Genomic DNA, 20045 nt, shown 5'->3' with positions numbered 1-20045 from the left:
TACAAACTGTAGCTGTTTACCGTGAAGGGAAACCCTGCCGCTTCCTTCCAAAAAACACAAATTCCACAAAAATCACCGTCTTCTTCGTTTCATTTTTTCCACACACACACACACACACACACACACACATGCACAGTCCCTTCCCTTTTCCTGCCAGCAGCCGCCCTCCGCCCTCCCGCTATCTCACAAAAATCAGGCCGGGTTTGCTGGAGGAGAAGCAGCTGCGAGGAGGAATTTCTTGTGCCAGATTGGCAGAACGTGGTGGTCGGAAAAAAAAAAATTGAATCCTCTGGTGGGTTCCCTCGGAGTGGTGGGGGGGGCGTGGTGTGTGTGTGTGTGTGTGTGTGTGTGTGTGTGTGTGTGTTTCGGGGGGGGGGGCTAGGGAGGAACCCCGGCCAACTATAACAAACAAAGGAGGCTTTCCCCAGCTCTCCCAGGCAGCCCGTTCCACTGTTTGACAATGGTTGCCATGGAGGTTGTTTTCACTTCATAACAGTGTCAACATGTCGGCGCGCTCGGGACCAGCGGCACACACGCATACAAACACACTCACACACACACACACACACACTGGTCACCCCCCCTGCCTTTCTGGCTTGGATGTAGAGTTTCCTGCCGCCGAGATGGAGTGAAAGGAGCGGCGGCCAGCTTGAACCTCACCTGACCGCCGCCGCCGAGGCCGCCGGCCAATCGGCGCTCGTGTCACCTGATTAGCCCGAGGTGGTGGCGGTGTGGGGGGGGTTAGGAAGCTCGACCTCCCGCTTCGCCGCTGGACATTAATTCAGCCGGAGGGTCCGGAGGTTGACGGGCGGGAGTATAAACACATGACTCACTGCGCCTGTTATTTCCACCTCGAGTGGAACATGAAGTGCACCTCCACGCCGGCGCTGTTTGAACAGCGCGAGCTCGCCGCGTCGGCTTTGTTAGGAGAGACGGCGCACGGCGGACTGGACCGGGGTCGCAGATACTGTAAATATCCTTGAATTGTTCTCGGGACGGGCCGTATCTCTGTGGGCGGGGCTTACCCGCCGTCCCTTTGACAGGAGGCCATTTAAGCAGATCCATCAATTTTGCCCAACTTTTTTTCACCTCGTTTGACGCCCGGCGAAACCCATTTCACCTGAGACGAGAACTGCTAGGAGCCCAAAGCGGCGTTATGCTAGCGGACCAAGCAGCTAATAGCATCAGTGCTTCTTTGTTTTGCGTCATTGCCACGCAAAGCTACTATGCGTGAAAATCGAATTCACAGAGGGACAGCTAAAGCTCGGACTACGGTTTCAGATGCAAACTTTGCAAGTTGCACAACAATGCCCGAAAGCTAACATAACGATACACCTATAAGGGGGCGTAGCTTCAGGGCTAACGCTAGCCGCGTGTAGCCGCCGTTAGCTACGTAAGCGTTCCCGGCATAAGAGTTCTGACTGCGTGAGCTGCAAAACAAAAATAATAAAAAGCCGGAAAACTGGATAAAAACACAGAATGCGGTTTTAAGAATAATGATTAAAAATGTAATTAGCGCTAATCGTTGCCACGGCGGTGAGAGTCACATTCACTCGGAGTAGACGGGCGGGAACTTACACTCACCATCATCTAAGTAGGCCTGGTCCAGGTTCTCCTCCTTCACCGTCACCCTCCTTTGTCGGTCACCGGGGCCTTCCATCGCCGCCGCCGCCACCGCCGCCGGGGTCCCCCTGGCCTTGGCCGGGCCCTTCTGCACGTAGGGCTGCTGCTGGATCACGGTGGGATACTGCTGAGGGTGGACGCCGCCCGCCACCACCTGCGGGGGCGCCGGGGAGTGCGCGGCCTGGTGGGAGTAGCCGTCGCAGTAAATGATCTGGTTGTCGGGGTGAGCGGCGACGGCGGCGGCGAGGGGTTGGTGGTCCACCCCCCGCAGCAGGTGGTTGTTGGTCGGGGAGAACTGAATGATGGACGGGTGCTGGCCGGCGCCCGCCGATTGCGCGGGGGAACCGGTGTGGACCAGGACCGACCGGTGGGGGTCTTGCACCGCCCCCACGGGCTGATGGTACAGGCCGGGGCCGCCAGCCAGACCCTTCCCCCCGCGGGAGTAGACGATGGCCGGGCTCGGTTGCGGGAAGCGGGCGTCCTGGCCGGGGAGGGCGGCGCCGAGGCGCTGGCAGGGCGCCGCCAGGCCGTTATCCGGGTGGAGGGCGACGCCGCGCGGGGGCTGGTAGTAGGAGTGGGGGGACAAACCCAGGACGGGGGGCACGCCGAAACCCAGGTGACCCTCGTACTCGTCTATCGGCTCCGTCTTGATGGCTGGAGCTGCGTGGAGGGCGAACAGAAAAGGCCATCACATTTTAGGCGAAGGAACTTGTAAAGTTCCGGCGCCGATAAACTGTCAAACTGCATCGCCCGCGCATTTCTCTCTTCCTTTCTTTTTTTTTTTTTGTTTGTTTTTTTTCACGCTTTGCGAGGAAATCAGCGCGTTATCAGCAGCGTTCCGCCTCCGTGTTACATCGGGCTGAATTCTTACACTGCAGGGGCGTGTAGGTGAAGTGCTGAGGCTGACTGCGCTTCCGCTTGCTGTTGATGACGTAGAAGTTGACTTTGACGGGGCGGCAGACGGACGTGTCCCGGTACGTCGGCACTTCCACAAACAGCATGCTCTGCAATGCAAACAACCGCCGGTGTTATTCTGTTCTGCTTAACTACTTATTTAAAAAATAAAAAATAGAAATAAATAAACTCACCGGTTGCCTCTTATCTTTATCAACTGTTGCTTCCATCTCCCAGATCTGCTGCCCATCTAAAAAAAAAAAAAAAAAAAAAAAAAGAAATTTCAGTAAAGTCAAAGTCAGCACAGTGACATGAAATTAACAAAATAATAATAATACAGTTCAAATTAAACAGTAAAATATTACATTAAACTCTAAGGTATAATATGCGAATTGCTGGTAAGGTGAAAAGATGACATTTGAAGGTATGAAAGAATAGCAGCAGTTTTTTGGTACAGTTTTGTGCAAAAGCTCAGTAAGTAATACCATTATGCTATATGGTAAAATGTTTGATGCAGTAATCAGCGTATTACAGTGTTATTACTCAAGAGATCAATTTGTGTTATATCCTTACTTGCATTTATTTTCATTAATCTCGTTTTCTCAGGCCATTTGATAATTTGATGTTAATGTTGCTGCTTTAAGGTCAAAACTTGCCCCAGCTTCATCTTATAACACTTTTATTACCGTTCTGTAACGCACTTTTCATGCCGCAACTACGTCGTTACAACACAAGAGTATTTTGTTAACAAGTATTTAACTTGCTGGACTGAACATCTCTCGTGCTAGCCTTTAATACGTCGTTATAACAAAGTTATTACACTGAGACATGACGCATGGTGACATGATGAGGTGATAAAATGTGAACTTGAAAAGTCTCCGTTATGACACGAAGCAAACGGACGTGTTTTACTTGATAACTATGTTGTAAATTGAAAATAATGTTTATAGAGACCCTTGCTATAATAACAATGTTATAACACAAATTTATAATGTAATAACACAAAGCCGACACGTGACGGGAGTAGGTTTTTTTCGGTTGCCGACTCTGCAGCTCGGTGCCGCAGCACTTTTTACAGACGCGTAATTACACAAATAAAAAAAATAAAGAGTCGTAAAAGCAGTATGAGCGCCGCCCTCTCGCATAAGTCGGTGTTAGCAGTTAGCCGCCATGAGAGCGGAGCATTCTAAGGAAGAAAAAAAAAAAAACGCCTGAAATGACAGATTCCTGACATTTTCGCTGTCAATCGACAAACAAAAAGAAGAAGAAAACGGACGGGTCGCGGGAACGGCGTTCGCCGCTCCGACACGTGCCTTCCCTCCCCTAAGGTGGGAAACCTCCACCAATTAGCAACACATGGCTTCAATGAGTCAGCGGGAAAAAGGGGATTCCACTCGTCCTGCCAGCTTCTCTCTTTCTCTCCATCTATTTTTTTTTTTTTCTTGCAATCAACTCTCTCCTGCAAAAAAAAAAAAAAAAAGAAGGCTCCAGCTGCCTCCCGTTCGGAGGAGGTTTGGCAGCTGCTCTCGTCCCGTTGTACAGAGACTCTCCAAAACAATGGCGGCCTTTGGAGTTGGGGGTTGTTTTTTCCGCCGCTATCTGACTCGTTCCCCCGGCGCGTCGTAACACGGCGGCAGGGAACCCCGGAGAAGGAAAAAAAAAAAAAAAAAGAGGAAAGAAAGTAGCTGGCTCGAGTGAGGATTCTGTTTTTTGTTGTTTTTTTTTTTTCCCCCCCTGCAAGTTTGCAGCCGTAGAGGCTGCAGCTGTGGAGCCGTTGAGTCACGGCGCTTGCCTGACCCCGTGGCGACGGCGTCCCCGGGACGCATCCTCCAGGTTTGAAAAAGAAAACGCCCGCAGCTGAGAACTGATTTTTTTTTTTTCCTTGGCAGCGGTCGAGACGTGCAACGTTTCCTTCCTGCGGGATTATTATTCTCAACGTGAAAGGTGACTCCCACCCCCCCCCACCTCCCCGCTAATCTGATGATTGACAGGGGTGTTCCATGCGTGCACGTGCTCGGAAACACAACGTCACTGTTTTTTTCCATAATAGCAGAAAAAGCAACAGCCTCTCCTTCGCTTCAGCTGTCATTAAATCACGTCTTCATTTTTTTCTTTAAATATTGTTTTGCACAAAAAGTTGTTTGTTTACACATCGTGATCGAAATGTGGAATTGCGACTAAAAAGAAAAAAAAAACAAAAAAAGGCGGAGAGGATGGATGGCTGTATGTCTCTATATAGCCCTGGGATTGGTCCATTGAATCCCGCCTTTCGGCCAATGAGAGCTGAGATGAGACACCCTGACTGCAGGACAAGCGACATAGATAATGAAAGAATGAATGAATGAATGAATGACGGAAAGTGAGAAAAATGTCTGGATTCGCCACGATCCCAAAACATTCTCGAAAAGTCCACACGATTTAAGCTTATCAGACTTTTTCAGACTTTTTAATTCCTCGTCCCTCAGCGGCAGGCAATCTTAAAATCTTTGTACTGAAGACCTTAAAACACTTGATAGCCTTAACCTTGACAATTTATATTTTATTGTATTTCTTATCCTCCCTCCTTCCTACTATTATCTATTATTGTTATGTTTTTGCTTGAAACTCTGGCACAACAATTTCCTTCGGGATAAATAAAGTTGTTCTCATCTCTCATCTCATCTCATTATCTGTGTTTCAGCATCTTAATGCAAAGATGGAAGATTCCATTTTTCCCAGGAAAGGGGGGATGGAAGTTGAGCCCATCTTTTGAAGACGCCCATCTCATGAGAATTAGGTCATGTGATCGTGCGAGGCCCCGGTTGGTTTAAACCGTTGCTAACGACACGGCTAGCTACTGTTTACCTAAACAGGCGTTATCTTCCGGCGAGCCAAACAAAAAGATCCATCTTAATGCGAACATCCTGCATCCAGGACAGATAACCCCGCGCAAACGTGTCAACACCCGCCGCCGTTAAAGCTATGCTAACAGTGATGTCAACATGCGTGCATTTGGAAGCGGAAGGCCGGGCGCGACTTCCCTTTCCCCCCACTTAGTTGGGGACGAAATCACAACCCGGCCCACTTGATGTAATCGCTCTCAGACCCAGGTGACATTTCGGAATTATCTTCCCATCTGCTAATCTGGGCTAAATTAGCTGCCACGCAATCTGCCAATTTGTATGGAAATGAGGTTTTCAGAACGCACGCAGACCAACGCGACGTGACCGCAGCCAGCAGGGGAGAAGCGTCCCGGCCAGGCGACACGATAAACGTGCGCCGGTTCAAATCCGGGGGCGTTGAGAGCGATGATCGGACCGACCGCAAAGGCGAAAAGGCATCTCGGGGAGTCAGACAGGAAGGAGGAAGGACAAAAAGGAAGCTGCGCGTTATCGTAATCGGCATCATGCAAATACCTCGCCGGTGGAAGGGAAGGTGTGTGAGGCCCGAGGGTTGCTGGTTAGTCACCCCTTATCTCCTCGCCCAGTGTAGCCGACAAGCCGGTCTGGTAAATCCAGTCCACAAGGGGAAAAGCGTGCGCTGACTCACCCTGGGTTTTCTCCGTGAAAAGCACCTTGGAATCGGAGCTGAAGTTCTGCCCGGTGAGGATCATCTGCTGGCCGCCCAGCACCGAGCAGCTGTCCATGTCCTGCTTCTCCACCATGGGAAGTTCGTGGGCCGACCGCTGAGCTGTGGAGGGGGGGGGGGCGCACGCCGCGTTACGTTGGAAGCTCACATAAAATGCGGCGTTTCACAAGAGCGAGATACACTTAATCCAGGAATTTGGGAGGAATGTCTCTCAAGTGTTTTCTCCGGCTGCTGTATGCTGCATTTTTTAAGAGATGACATTTCACACCCTGGCGTTCCTAATAATAATAATAATAATAATATTTTATTATTATTACTATTATAAAACATTGAATTGGATATATAAATATTGTATCAATAAATATAAGAAACTTTATTATTTAATTTAATAATAACAGTACTTATTGCTGTTGTTGTGATAGTCTTATTATTGTTATTATCATCCTTTGGAGAGCCTAGAATAATAAAGAAATGTATTCAATTTTTTTTTTTTTTTACCGTTTCTACAATTTCCTACTATTATTTATTATTATTATGTTTTACTTGAAACTCTGGCACAACAATTTCCTTCAGGATAAATAAAGTTGTTCTTATTCTTATTCTTAATATAAACCAGAAATGAAAATCAGCAGAGAATTACCATAGTGTATGTAATAGATGTGTAAAAAGAATTTGCATGAACTTTGCCAAAAAATATCATGAAAGAAAAACTCAAAACTTGAGAATCTGAAACATTACTTAAAAGAAATTAAGGGAAATGTGAAAAATAAAATGAAAATCAAAATGTATTTAAAATTTAATTTGAATGGTATAATGATAATAAGTCATTAAATGACAAGTTGTTGATTAGCCTCCTGTGTTTTTTCACAAAAAAAGAGCGTTAAAAATTCAAATCTTTCAAAATGCTCAAAATAATAGAAAATAAAACACCTCCTTTTTAGAGTCAGTTCAAGGTTGATGTGCTCGCACTGGTTCACACCTACTTTGGATCACAACCCTTCGTGAAAGATAATCAAGTACACCCACTGACTTTGGATAGTTCCCACATAATTTGCAAATACATTTTTTGCAAATAAAATTTCATAACTTGAGGCCACTTACCCATTCATTTCTAAAGGTTGTAATTTATGCAAATTTTTCTTTTACTTTTTAAAAGTTTTTTTTTAAATTTGAAAAGTATTTTTTTCTTTTTTTTACACCTGCTTCATAAAAATACAGCTTTTATTATCTTTTTTTTTAATTACTTTTGAGAAGGGCCATGTCACCTGCTCTCCCCCCCCCCCCAGGACGAGGAGATGATATATTTTACTTCAATTCTTCTGTGCCAAAAATACAGGTAAATAAATCAGAATGAAAACAAAACAACAATTCAGTTTTCTAGTTGGTTCTACATTTTCTCTTCGATCCGTCGTATTTATGGCGAAGTCGGGGAATTTAGGGGAAGGGATGAGGCCGGGGTGACAAACAGGAAGTGGGAACAGATGAACGGATGCTGAAGAGGAAGTAAAAGGAGGAATATCTGGGGTTCAGTCTGGGTAAATAATTCATTCAATGTCTAGACAAAATAAATACTAACAATAATTAAATAGGAACATTTTCAGCACGACTTCCTGATCTTGCACTTTGTCCCGCTCGAAACGTCCCTGCACGGCAGTTGCCAGGTCTGGTGGTCACATTATTTGTAGCCTTTTTGGGCTACAAATAAGTTTAAAAAAACAGCAGAATTTTTTTAAATCAAGGGTTTTTAAGGCTTCGAGAGCCGTAGAGGGCAGGAATTATATGACTGACCCTCGAATCCACACCAAAGAGGTAAACAAAGTATCCTGACGTTTTAGGATGTTTATTTTAATATCATACAATATTACACTATATCGTTTGCATTGTTATATCATGAGATATCATATTGTTATATCAACATAATAATTATATTATATCATATCATATCATATCATACAAGACTACTGCTGTATTATTAACATTGTTTTTTATTTCTTTTCCCAGCAACTGTCAACATGCTTGTAGTTCTAGGTTTGGCCACTGGAGACATTTGCACAGATGCCTGAGTTCAGTAGGTCACATTTTAGCGGCGTGACGCCTGCGGAGCTACTTGCTGCCATTGAGAAAGAATGAAAATAAAATGTTCAATTGGAAAAAATAAATAAATACACAAAACGCGAGACGGGGAAAGTAAATTAAACCGCTGACAACAAAGTATTTGGACGATCCCCAGGAACCGGGGCCAGGATGTCAGTGGGGAGCAGTTACTCATGTTTTTGTCTATTTAATATTTTAATGCTGTCTATTTCTTCTTTTGTTATGCTCATAAAGAAGAAGCTGCGGGTTGGCTGGGTCGACTTGCATTCGCAGCGGAACGAGAGTTAATCTCACTAATCCCTCTGAGATTTGGTTGTGTTGGGAGGATTGAGGGGGATTGACCGAACTGTCCCTTTAAAAGGACCGACGACCCTCGCAAAGTTCAGCCGGCAAAAGAAGCATCCAGAGACTTTAGTTTAAACACTAAATAAATAAAGACGATTCTGTGTCACGCGCGGCTACGATGAAGGTTAGCGCCTGTTAGCCGGCGCGCCATAAAAAGGGCTACTTGTTTGAGTTTTCATTGCGCCAGGTGCTTCGGTAACACACACACACACACACACACACACACACACACACGGGTACGCAAACACGGAGACGTGCCGCGGGCCGCCGCCTGGATGGAAGCCCTGCGAGCATAAGGACGTCTCTGTGGCGGCGAGTCCGGGCGCATTTGAATGCGGCTTCGTTTTTTCACGCCGTTTACTTTGCATTAAGTTTTGTTAACTGATGAAACGTAATGGAGGAATCTATGAAGGCGGCCCTGTCTCGCCGCGCTAACCTCACGACTGCCTGGAGGGTGTGTGTGTGTGGGGGGGGGGGTGACACAGGTCAGCAGGTACCTTACTTTTGATAGTGTTTTACATCAAGGCTTTGGAATCGGTCACAAATTCTGGGGAAAATAGTGTGTGAAGCCTACGATTAGCATGCGGTTGCAGGCGATTAGCTTACAGCACTCGATGGGATGCGACGCCACCTGCAGGGGGACGGGCTGCCCCCCCGGCTGGGGTATGTGAACGCGGAACACCAGGCGGACTCGGGTGTTCTTCCTCCCCACGTCGGTCTCGCCTTTCCTCAGCTCAATGTCGGCGTTCCTGAGCTTCAGGATCCCGGCGCAGTCGATTCTGCAAGACGTCGGAGGGAGGGCACGGTTTTACCTCGGTGAACTACAAATCCCGGGTCGGGGAAACACGGATGCATTTCCCGTTGCTGCGCTATGTCGTTCAGATCACATAGCAGAAGAAGTTTCTCGACTTTTGCTGCAAAGGATCATGTGTACATGAACATCTGATTTACTACGGGAGAAATAAAACCTTGCTAACCTAGTGGCCTGCTAACTTACTTGTTTGGTGGACCTCCTGACTACTTTACATACAGACCAAAAAGCCTAATTAAAGACTGACTTAATTTTCAACTGTTTACTTCCTGACCTACTGACTACATCACTCACTTACTGACCTACTTAGTGACTGACAAACTAACTCTCTGACTGACTGACTGACTGACTTAGTCACAAGCTGATTCACCTCCTGACCTACTGACTAGATCACTCACCTTGCTAACCTACTAACCAATATATCCACTGAGTACTGACCGGCGGACTGACTGACTGGTGTACCAATGGGCATATTTTCTTACAAACTTAAAGTTAACTTATAATCTCTCAATTACTTATCAACCAAACAACCAAATTCACTGTCTGATGAATCGATGGACGTAACCAAAGACTTACAGCACTGCCCTACAGACTAACTTACTGAGGGACAAGATTTACCTCCCCTCCATGAGCTGCCACCTTTCCATGGTGGCCGGGTTTGCACGTCCCAGTGAGCTATATCCGACTATATATCGTCAGACTCACCCCGATGCACAGCTTGGGGTCTGGAACCAGGCCTCTTGAGAGGGGCTGGACTCTTTTTTTTTATTCTGGAGTTGCCCCCGATGAGAGGCGCACCTTAACTCAAGGTGTGGGCATATTGATTGCCCCCCATTTCGGCACCTGGACGTTGGGGTTCAACCCGGAGGAGGAGAGGGTAGCCTCCCTCCGCCCTCAGGTGGGTTCTGACTGTTGTTTGTGGTTATGCACCCAACGACAGTTCAGTCTACCCACCCTTCTTGGGGTCCCTAGAGAGCACTTCTACAGGGGACTCCCTTGTTCTACAGGGAAACTTCAACGCTCACTTGGGCAACGACAGTGCGACTTAGAAGGGCGTGACTGAGCGGGACGGCCCCCCCCCGATCTGAACCCAAGCAGTGTTTTGTTATTGGACTTCTGTGCTCGTCACAGAATGTCCATAACAAACATAAAGGTGTCCATATGTGCACTTGGCACCAACACACGTTAGGCTACAGTTCTTTGATCGACCTTGTGGTTGTATCGTCGGACTTGCAGCCACATGTCCTGGACACTCGGGTGAACAGAGGGGCGAAGCTGTTAACTGAGCTGTTAACCCCCCTGGTGGTGAGCTGGCTCCGATGGTGGGGGAGGATGCGGCAGATCCAAACGTAACGTGAGGGTCTACTGGGAACGTCTGGCAGAGTCTCCTGTCAGAAGGAGTTTCAACTCCCACCTCCAGCAGAACTGCAATCATGTCCAGAGGGAGGCGGGAACATTGGGCCATGTGCGGTGCTTCAATTGTTGAGGCGGCAGACTGGAGCTGCAGCCATAATGCGGTCGGCACCTGTTGGGGTGACAATCCTCAAATCCACGGTGGACTCCAGCGATGAGGAATGCCGTCAAATTGAAGGAGTCCTATCGGGCCTCTCTGGCGTATGGGGTTCTGGAGGCAGCTGGCAGGTACCGGCAGGCCTAGCGGCATGCATATTTGGTGGGTGCTGATGCAAATACCCAGGCGTGGGAGGAGTTTGAGGAGACCATAGAAAAACTACTTCCGGTGGGCGGCGAGGAGATTCTGGTCCACCACCCGGCGGCTCAGGAGGGTGAAGCAGCGCTCCGTCAACAATGTGTACAGTGGGAGCGGGACAATACTGACCTCAACTCGAGACATTGTTGATCAGTAGTAGGCATACTTCTGAGACTTCCTCAACCCCATTGAAACGCCTTCCAATGAGTAAGCAGAGCCGGGGGTCTCTGGAGCAGACACGCCTATTTCCGGGGCTGAAGTTGCTGAAGAAGTCAAAAAGCTCTTCAGTAGCGGGTCCAAGGGGTGGATGAGGTCCGCCCTGGGTTCCTCAAGGCTCTGGATGCTGTAGGGCTGTCCTGGCTAAGACATCTCTGCCGCATTGCGTGGACGTCGGGGACAATGCCGCAGGACTTGCAGGCCGGGGTGGTGATCCCCCTTTTTAAAAAGGGGGATCGGATCGGAGGGTGTACAGTGGACCAGCGCTATACCCCCCGCAGGGTCCTTGATGGAGCATGGGAGTTTGCCCAACCAGTCTACATGTGTTTTGTGGATCTGGAGAAGGAATTCGACCGTGTCCCGCGGGCAATCCTGTGGGGGATGCTCCAGGAGTATGGGGTACCGAACCCTGTCATACGGGCTATTTGGTCCCTGTATGATTGGTGTTATGCTGGTTGTAAGTCAGCCCTGTTTCCTGTGAGAGCTGGACTACGCCAGGGCTGCCATTTGTCACTTATTCTGTTCATAACTTTTACGGACAGAATTTCTAAGCGCAACCAGGGCGTCCACGGGATCCGGTCTGGTGGCCGCAGGATTTAGTCTCTGCTTTTTGCAGATGATGTGGTTCTGTTGCCTATATCAGGCCATGACCTCCAGCTTTCACCGGAGTGGTTCGCAGCCGGGTGTGATGTTCAGCACCTCCAAATCCGAGACCATGGTGCTCAACTGGAAATGGGTGGAATGCCCACTCCGGGTGGGGGAGAAGGTCCTGCCCCAAGTGAAGGAGTTCAAGTATCGTGGGGTCTTGTTCACGAGTGAGGAAAGGATGGAGCGGGAGATCGACAGGCAGGTGAAGAGGGAGCTCAGCCAAAAGACAAAGCTCTCAATTTACCCGTTGAGCTAAGTTCCCACCCTCACCTATGGTCAGGAGCTGTGTGCAGTGACCGAAAGAACAAGATTGGGGATACAAGCAGCCGAAATGAGTTTCCTCCGCAGGGTGGCTGGATTCTCCCTTCGAGATAGGGTGAGTTCTTGCGGGAGGAGCTCGGAGTAGAGCAACTGCTCCTCCACATGGAGAGACGTCAGATGAGGTGGCTCGGGCATCAGGTCAGGATGCCTCCTGGACGCCTCCCGGGGGAGGTGTTCCGGGTATGTCCATCTGGGAGGAGACCACAAGGGAAGACCCAGGACACGTTGGAGAGACTATGTCTCCAGGCTGGCCTGGGAACACACTGGGGTCCCCAAGAGGAGCTGGACCTTGTGACAGGGGAGAGGGAGGTCTGGCTCTCACTGCCCCTGCTGCTGCCCGTTGATGGATGGATGGATAGATTTACCTACCGACCTACTTTCATTTTGACTGTTGACCAACTGACCAGCATGACCCATTGATACACCTACTGACAAGCACAGGCTGAAGTACTATCTCATGCACTGTCCTTCTTATTAACTAACTGACTTACTAACTTACCTACTAACCTCCTGAATGAGCCGAGTTAGTTACTAAATTTCAAACTGACTTCCTTACTCACTGTCACACTAACCCCCTTTTACTCACTGACTTGGTTACTCACTGACTGACTTCCTGACTCACTAACCTTCTTCTTCCTGGGTAAATGAGGTGCTTAGTTACCCATAAGCACTATGATACAAGCTGTCTTCTTGGTCTGACTGTCTGACTTGGTCACTTAGTTACTTATTCCCTCGCTGACTTCCTGTCACACTAACCCTCTACTTACCTACGGACTCAGTTACTAGCAGATCATAACCCTCTTCTTACTAAGTGACTTGGTTACTCACTGACCGACTCCCTGTCTCATTGCCCCACCAATGGTCTTCTTACTGACTGACTTAGTACTCACTGACTGACTTCCTAACTGACTAACCTTCTTACTGACCGACTTAGTTACTCAACAACTGAGTTGCTTAGTTGTTTAGTCACTCACCGACTTCCTGTCACATCAACCCTCTTCTTCCTGACTGACTTAGAATACCTGGTTACTGACCGACTTAGTGACGTGGTTACTTACTGACTTACTTCCAGACCCGACGTCAAACGCGTTTTATTCTCACCGACTAACTAAACAAGTTATCCCTAAGCTAGCAGAATGGGACTAGAGAGGTAGGTTCTCTTACATGGCCTTCATGTTGTTCTTGGGTTCCAGCGGTATCTCCAGGACCTTGGTCCCGTTGAAGATCTTCTCGTAGCTGGTGGTGGTCACCGTCTTGCCGGTGATGCGGTGGACCTGGTAGAAAGCGTGAGGCTTGAGGATCCGCTCGTCGGCCGTGCCGATGAAGATCTGCAGTCGGAGCGGCTCTTTCCCCCGGTAGCCGTGAAGCTGCGGATACGAGAGGGTTGGCACAAAAACACGCCGCATTAATTACCGTGTTATAATATTCACATGCGAGACGTTTTCTACGGTCTTTCAGTGGACATCGATAGTACCCTCTATCAATATTTTACCCAAATGATGTTATAATCCAATTGTAGATCAATATATTCAATAGATCAATATATTCAATAGATTCAATATATGATATTTAGTCAAATGTCAATTGCTAAGTCGACGTCAGGACGTCCAGTGACTGATTTTGACCCCAACAACTTGTTGTTTTATGATTATTATTAGGTAATAACACAGTAATAACACATTGTTTACCAGTAATGGAGAAATCAAACACAAGTGTTGAATTTTAACATCGCCCTACTTTTCATTTTTATCTAGATATATATTTCTGGCGCCCACGCCCTCCTGTGATGTGTAGGACTCTCAACACATCTTTCAAGAATATTATCGAATCTATCTTTAAGATTCTGCAGGATACAAACATTTGTTTATGTCAATAGAATCGGAACCCCTGACTCACTCCTACTGATGCGCTGTCTATAATTAGCCGATGCCGTTAATGTCATCAGCCCACATTTCTATATTCGACATCAATTTCTTTTTTTTCTTTTTTTTTCCTTTAAACGAAAAAGTTGAAGAGTCGGAAGGCGAAGGAGGTGCGAGGCGGAGCGCGGCCCGCCGGCGTCGCCTCCTGAGGAAACCTGCAAAAACCACAGAGCATCAAGTTGCAACCACGTTTTCTCTTTCTTTTCATGCGTGCCTGTGTGTGTGTGTGTGTGTGTGTTTGTGTGTGTGTGTGTGCGCGCACAGGGAGCAGCGAGACAGCTGTGCATCATCTGCAAAGCGACAGAAGGTGGAACACCCAGTTCCTCTCACCACCCGTCCCTCTGATTGGAGTAAAACTAGAACTATGAAGAATTAATTGAGCGGATGTGTGTTTATTGCATCCTAATGTTGCATCGGTGGAAACCATGGCAACCGGAAGGCGAGGGCTCCAGGTCCAGTTGGGAAGCGACAATTTTTTTTTCTTTTACCATCAATGTCTTTACACACATCACTTCCATCTTCAGGAGGCAAGTTCTTCGGAAACAACCTCCACGTCACGTGCTTCCCTTTTCTCTCACCGAGTTGCCACGGTGACGGCGGCGGCGGCGGCGCTGGCGGGTGAGCACCTTCAGCCCCCGTGCGCAGGTAGAAAACACAGGAAACGGCCACGGACATTCGCGGGGCCTCGCGAGCCGCCCCGGCGGTCGCCATGGCAGCGGCAAGAGAGGTGAGTCATGACAGAGGCGACGGGCTAGGAAAAGTAAAGTGGGGCTGCAGGGGGAAGGAGAGGAGGAAGGAAAAAAGGAGGAGAGGAAGGAAGAGGGCAGCCAGGCCTGACCATCTGATCGGACGCGCAAACCGGGCAGAACCGACCCGGGGGGGGGGGGGGGGGCAAAGTGTGTGTGTGTGTATTTTCTTCATTGAAAAAAAACAACAACAAAAAAAAAAGTTGCCACAGCAACAGCAGAGGGGTCAGGGTGTTGTCTTCTGGAGAACATTTTCCAGGATACAAATATGTTCCTCGTTCCATGACCCCCCCCCCCGCCCTATGCACCCACACACACTCTCATGCATCCATGTATACGCGCACACACACATACACACACCGCACCTTCTAATATGTTCCCATCACGTGGCTGCCTTCTGATATAAAGATGGATTTTAAGGATGTTTCGGGGATTCTTTTTTAGTTTTTGAATTTGATATATTTTTGTGAACCCCCTCCATTCACACACAAATGTCTCTCCTGAAAAGTGCGTAGGCATTTTTCTGGTTATTTCCAATGTCATTCTCAATAATGTTCAACTCTCGAGCAATAATCTATAAATCCTTTTTTCTTTCATGAATTAATAGGCCAAATTTGTCTGGGGAGAAATGTTGCATTTTCATGCATTATTTTTCAAAACTATTTAAATAAATGAATAAATTCACAAGTCATGATAAAAATCCAGATCACCATTTGTTATTCTTTGGTAAACCATCATTCCAGCCGGACCCAACTGACGCCTAGAGGCTGGGTTTAACCAGGACGGTTCACCCGTCACCTGACGCATCCGGTCGTTCCCTCTCATTCACACTTTATTTAAGAGATTTCGATGAACCTCCTGACCGTTGAACCGTCTCACCTGCACCACGGGGTGGCCCTCGGTGTGGGCTTTGACGGCCCCCCGGCTGCCCTCCGTCTCGTAGTGGGCCCGGTGGTAAGGCTTGGGCTGCACCTCGATGTGCAGTTCGTACTGGTCGGTGCGGCTCGGGATGGGCCACTCCAGCGGGGGGAGCGAAGCCAGAGGCAGGCTGGAGCACACGGAAGGGGGAAGCGAGGGGGGGTTATATAGAGGAAAATATATGCATATGTTTAAAAAAAAAAAAAAAAAAAAAAATGACGTATGAACCGAGAGTCCTGAAAATTTCACAATGAATACTGATTTTAAAATCAAATTAACTTCTTAGCATTTGTAATGTATATAACAAATATTTAATGTATTTTTACATTTGTATCATTTATTTAAAATATGTATACATTTTTAATATAGTATTTATGATATCAAATGTTAATATTTTCAATTTTTCAGATTTTTTTGGGTCACAAATATGAGTTGCTTATGTCCATCCGTGAACTGTCTTGTTTATACCGCTTTTAACTGTCGATTCCAAAATCATTTTATTCCTTGTTATATTTTACTTTATACATCATCTTTTTTTCTTGTTATTCCCCATAATGTTTGTCCATGAAAAATATTTAATTGGATTGTAATTTCAGTCTTATATTATTATTATCATCATCATTATTATTATTATTATTATTATTATTACAAGGAGCAAATGCAGTCTATTTCCCATTTCTTCCCATACTATGTCATATTTTACATAGACTATAAATAGTCTATAATAATCTATAAAAGCTAATCTACAGTCTGATAACATCAGGCTCTATATGAATGTATACCGCAAATGAGACCCTGAAATTATTTCGATATTTTCCGACCAATGTTCAACTAAATATCGGTTGTTCCTCCATCGTGCAGAAGCGAGGATCCGGGATTTGGCGTAAAGGTTTCTAGGCGGGTTCTCGGCCCCCAAGTACCTGCAGATGCTGGGCACCAGCGGTTTGGCCCAATGGGGCGGGATGACGAAGACGGGCTCCGGCGCCGGTTTGGGTTTGATGTCCTGGTCGCACGGCAGCAGGAAGTTCCCGTCGCCGTGGTTGTCGGGGTACAGGGCGTAGGCGGAGCTGCTGGTCTTCACCAGCTTGGACGGAACCAAACCCGGCTGCGCGCCGCCGTTGAACCCGTTCATGGCGTCCAGGAGGCCGCCGCCGGGGTAGTGCGGCGCCATGACGCCGTGCTCGTCGTGGCCGCCGCCGCCGTGCGGGGAAGGGCTGCGGGAGCGTCGCCCCGTCGCCAACCCCGGGATCCTGTACATGTCGTAAGTGCGCTTGCCTTGCGGGGAGTTGGAGCGCGGGCGCGGCGAGGGCGAGCGCGGCAACAGGCAGGCGCCGTCCTCCGTCAGGCTGGTCCGGGGGGACGTGCCGGGGGAGGTTCGCGGCGAGCCGGCGTGGATCCCCTGCAGGCGGGAGCACAGGTCGCCGGAGTTCTGGCCGCCGGTCGGGGACACGCAGGGGGACGCCCAGGGCGAGCAGTTCTCCGAGTGCCAGCTGGCGGAGGAGTTGCTGCTGGCCGGGCTCAGGCACTGCGGCTCGCGGTACACCACGCTCTCGTGGCCCGGGACGGCGAGGGTGGGCCACGGGTGGTTGACGCTCAGGTGCTGGTTCTGCAACGAGTCCCGGCCATGGCTGTAGTGCTCCCTGGACGGGGTGATCTCGATCCGCGGGCTCAGGGTCAGGCCCGCCGGGCGGACGGCGTCCGGGTAGCCCCTGATCTCCTGGGGGTCGTAGCCCGGGAGGCCCTCGACGGCGGGGCCGTAATGGGAGGCGTCCTCCAGGGGGAAGGCCAGCTCAGACTCCGAGCCCAGGACCTTGTGGGACTCGAGGGCGGGGTCATCTGGGGACGGGAGAGGAAGAGCGTTAAAATCCTCAAAACAACATTTGTCTGACGGCCGCGACGACGCCCCGAGGCCGTGATCCCACAGACGGTCAGCGTAAACGTTGAAGATCTGCCGGGAGATCCTTCCCGAAGAAGATCCTTACCAATATGCATGGAGATAAACTGCTGGGGGGAAACAGCGATAAGAAAAAAATTAAAAAAAAAATCAAATAAAAAACAAAATAATAATATCTGCAAAAAAAACAATAATACCTGCATGAACATGTCGAGATTATAGTCCACATTAGAAATAATGGACAAACTGAGATAATCAAAGAGACATTTAGAATGGAAACCCCTCAAAAGAGTCAAGGGGGAAAAAAATAATCCGCGAGATTAAAAGCGGGTTTCAATGTTCATTTTTTACTCCGATTTTATTCAGATTTCGATATTTTCCATAGTTTCTGCTTTCTGGACCGGAGCAGAGACGCCGAGTCAGATGATCGACATATGAATGAAGAGTTTCAGGCAAAAATGATCCGGGATTGGGATGGATTAATTCAGCGTGTGAGAGTTTTAACCGGATAAATAAAACCAGATAAAGGAATCCGGATCCTGATTCATCCTAATCTCCGGCCTCCAACTCTGAACCTCAAATTGGATTAACCCCGACTTCCCTCTACATTTAATCCTAATTTTTCTTATTAATATAATCCTAATTTTTCTCGACGTGCACGCGCGTGCTCGCACCCACTTCCTGTTTGGTCTCCGAGCGCCGCCATGTGTCAATTAAACCACCAAACAGACGAGGAAGAGCGAGTGTGTTAGTGTGTGTGTGAGAGAGACACACGCACGCGGAGACACGTGCACGTGGCGCACCAACCTTGCCGTCCCGCGGGAAAGTCTCCCGGGGGGATTCCGTATTCAAAAAGATCCTCAAATTGCAGATCGTCCTCGGTGTGTACGCGCTCCAGCACCTCCTCCTCCGCCGCCGCCGCCGCCGCCGGGCCGCCGAACAACGCGCTCACGCTCATCCGTGCGTCGATGCCGCTGCGCACCTGCTGCCACTTCCGGTTTAGTGCTGGTTTGTTTGTTTGTTTTTGTTTCTTTTGTTTTCTTTTGTTTTGTTCGCAGCGCAGCTGAGGGTGGGACGCGGCGGAGACGCGCACGGACACCGGAGAGGAACCTGCTCAGAGTGACGGGCGAAGCATCGCGGGAGGTGGCGCGCGTCCACTTCCTGTTTCGGTGTGCGCCAGAAGGCGGGTCCTTGCACATCTGCGTGCGTGTACGTGTACGTGTACGTGTGAGTGTGTGTTGATGCTTTGGAAGCCGGACCGGATAATCGAGCTCATCGCTCCGCCCTGTCAGGTCAGGCGAACCAAAAAAACTACAAAACTACAAAAAAGTGTAGTTTGGACGGGATTTGACGAGATTACGACCCCGCGCGCTCATGGTATCGCGATACTGCCCCCAGGTGTCTGACACGAGGAAGAGGATCCTCCACACCCGCGCATCATCCACGTCTCGTCTGAACAAATTGATGAATTAGACCATTAAGTCATTAAGTAATATTAAATAAGCCTCTACTTTTCTCATCTGTCCATCAATCGTCTAGGTGAGCACGTGTGACATTTTTAATCCCACTAACCGGTTACAGTAACCGGGATTTGAGATTTCCCGTGTGTGTGTGTGTGTGTGTGTGTGTGTGTGTGTGTCGAGAGAGGGGGGCCCACGGAGGGAATCCCCGTGGGGTCTCGCAGGAACCCGCAGTCTCGCACGCCCTGTCAGCAATTTTTTTTTTTTTTACAGACACACACACACACAGGCACACAGGCACACACGCACATACACACACATACACGCACGACCAGAGATGAGTGGCTCGACCGGACACACGTGCGAGCGTGACGCCTGACGTCCCACAAGAAAATCAGTCATGCACATCTATAACCGTCTATAACACATTAATAAGACAGCTATAACACATTTTTAACACAGCTATAATACATTAATAACACATCTGTAACATCTGTAACACATCTATAACTCATTGATATCCCCTGTATAACAATTTATAACACATCTATCACACAACTATTACACATCATCTCTATAACCTAGCCGTATCACATCTGTAACACATATATGACATATCTATAAACAGTCTATAACACATATATACATCCATCCATCCATCTTCTAACGCTGCAAGCAGGGTCACGGATGACACACATATGACATAGCGATATCATCTGTATTACCAATCTATAACAGCTCTATTACACATTTATAACACCTCTATTACACATATATAACAGCCTTGTACTGCATTTATAGTGTCTAACCGGCGCTGTGAGTGAAGGGCGAGCAGAAACGCCCAATCACGTGTCGTTAAAAGACGCGCAAGGATCAAC

At 48.3% G+C, this 20045-nt stretch overlaps 1 protein-coding gene across 3 annotated transcripts in view; it reads right to left on the bottom strand.

Annotated features, from left to right (window-relative positions):
* Positions 1-20045, bottom strand: part of nfatc2a (nuclear factor of activated T cells 2a) — a 29126-nt gene that overhangs the window by 8346 nt on the left and 735 nt on the right. The window contains exons 1-9 of one of the 3 annotated variants that reach the window (XM_086159678.1): positions 18515-18743; positions 16734-17649; positions 15775-15943; positions 13392-13594; positions 9130-9302; positions 6046-6186; positions 2712-2767; positions 2495-2627; positions 1579-2283 (exon numbers count right to left, since the gene is read on the bottom strand). In XM_086159678.1, coding sequence (XP_086015804.1) covers positions 1579-2283; positions 2495-2627; positions 2712-2767; positions 6046-6186; positions 9130-9302; positions 13392-13594; positions 15775-15943; positions 16734-17649; positions 18515-18665 — 2647 coding nt within the window. In that variant the 5' untranslated portion in view covers positions 18666-18743. Of the gene's footprint in view, positions 1-1578; positions 2284-2494; positions 2628-2711; positions 2768-6045; positions 6187-9129; positions 9303-13391; positions 13595-15774; positions 15944-16733; positions 17650-18514; positions 18744-20045 lie in introns of those variants that run through there. The other 2 variants (XM_086159679.1, XM_086159681.1) reach the window with 2 other exon arrangements.

Source organism: Fistularia commersonii, chromosome 14 (genome assembly GCF_037954325.1).
Source record: "Fistularia commersonii isolate RoL2024-O1a breed Wild chromosome 14, RoL_Fcom_v1.0, whole genome shotgun sequence".
Classification (NCBI taxonomy): domain Eukaryota; kingdom Metazoa; phylum Chordata; class Actinopteri; order Syngnathiformes; family Fistulariidae; genus Fistularia; species Fistularia commersonii.
The sequence above is the reverse complement of the archived record's forward strand: the minus strand, read 5'-3'. Positions and strand labels throughout refer to the sequence as shown.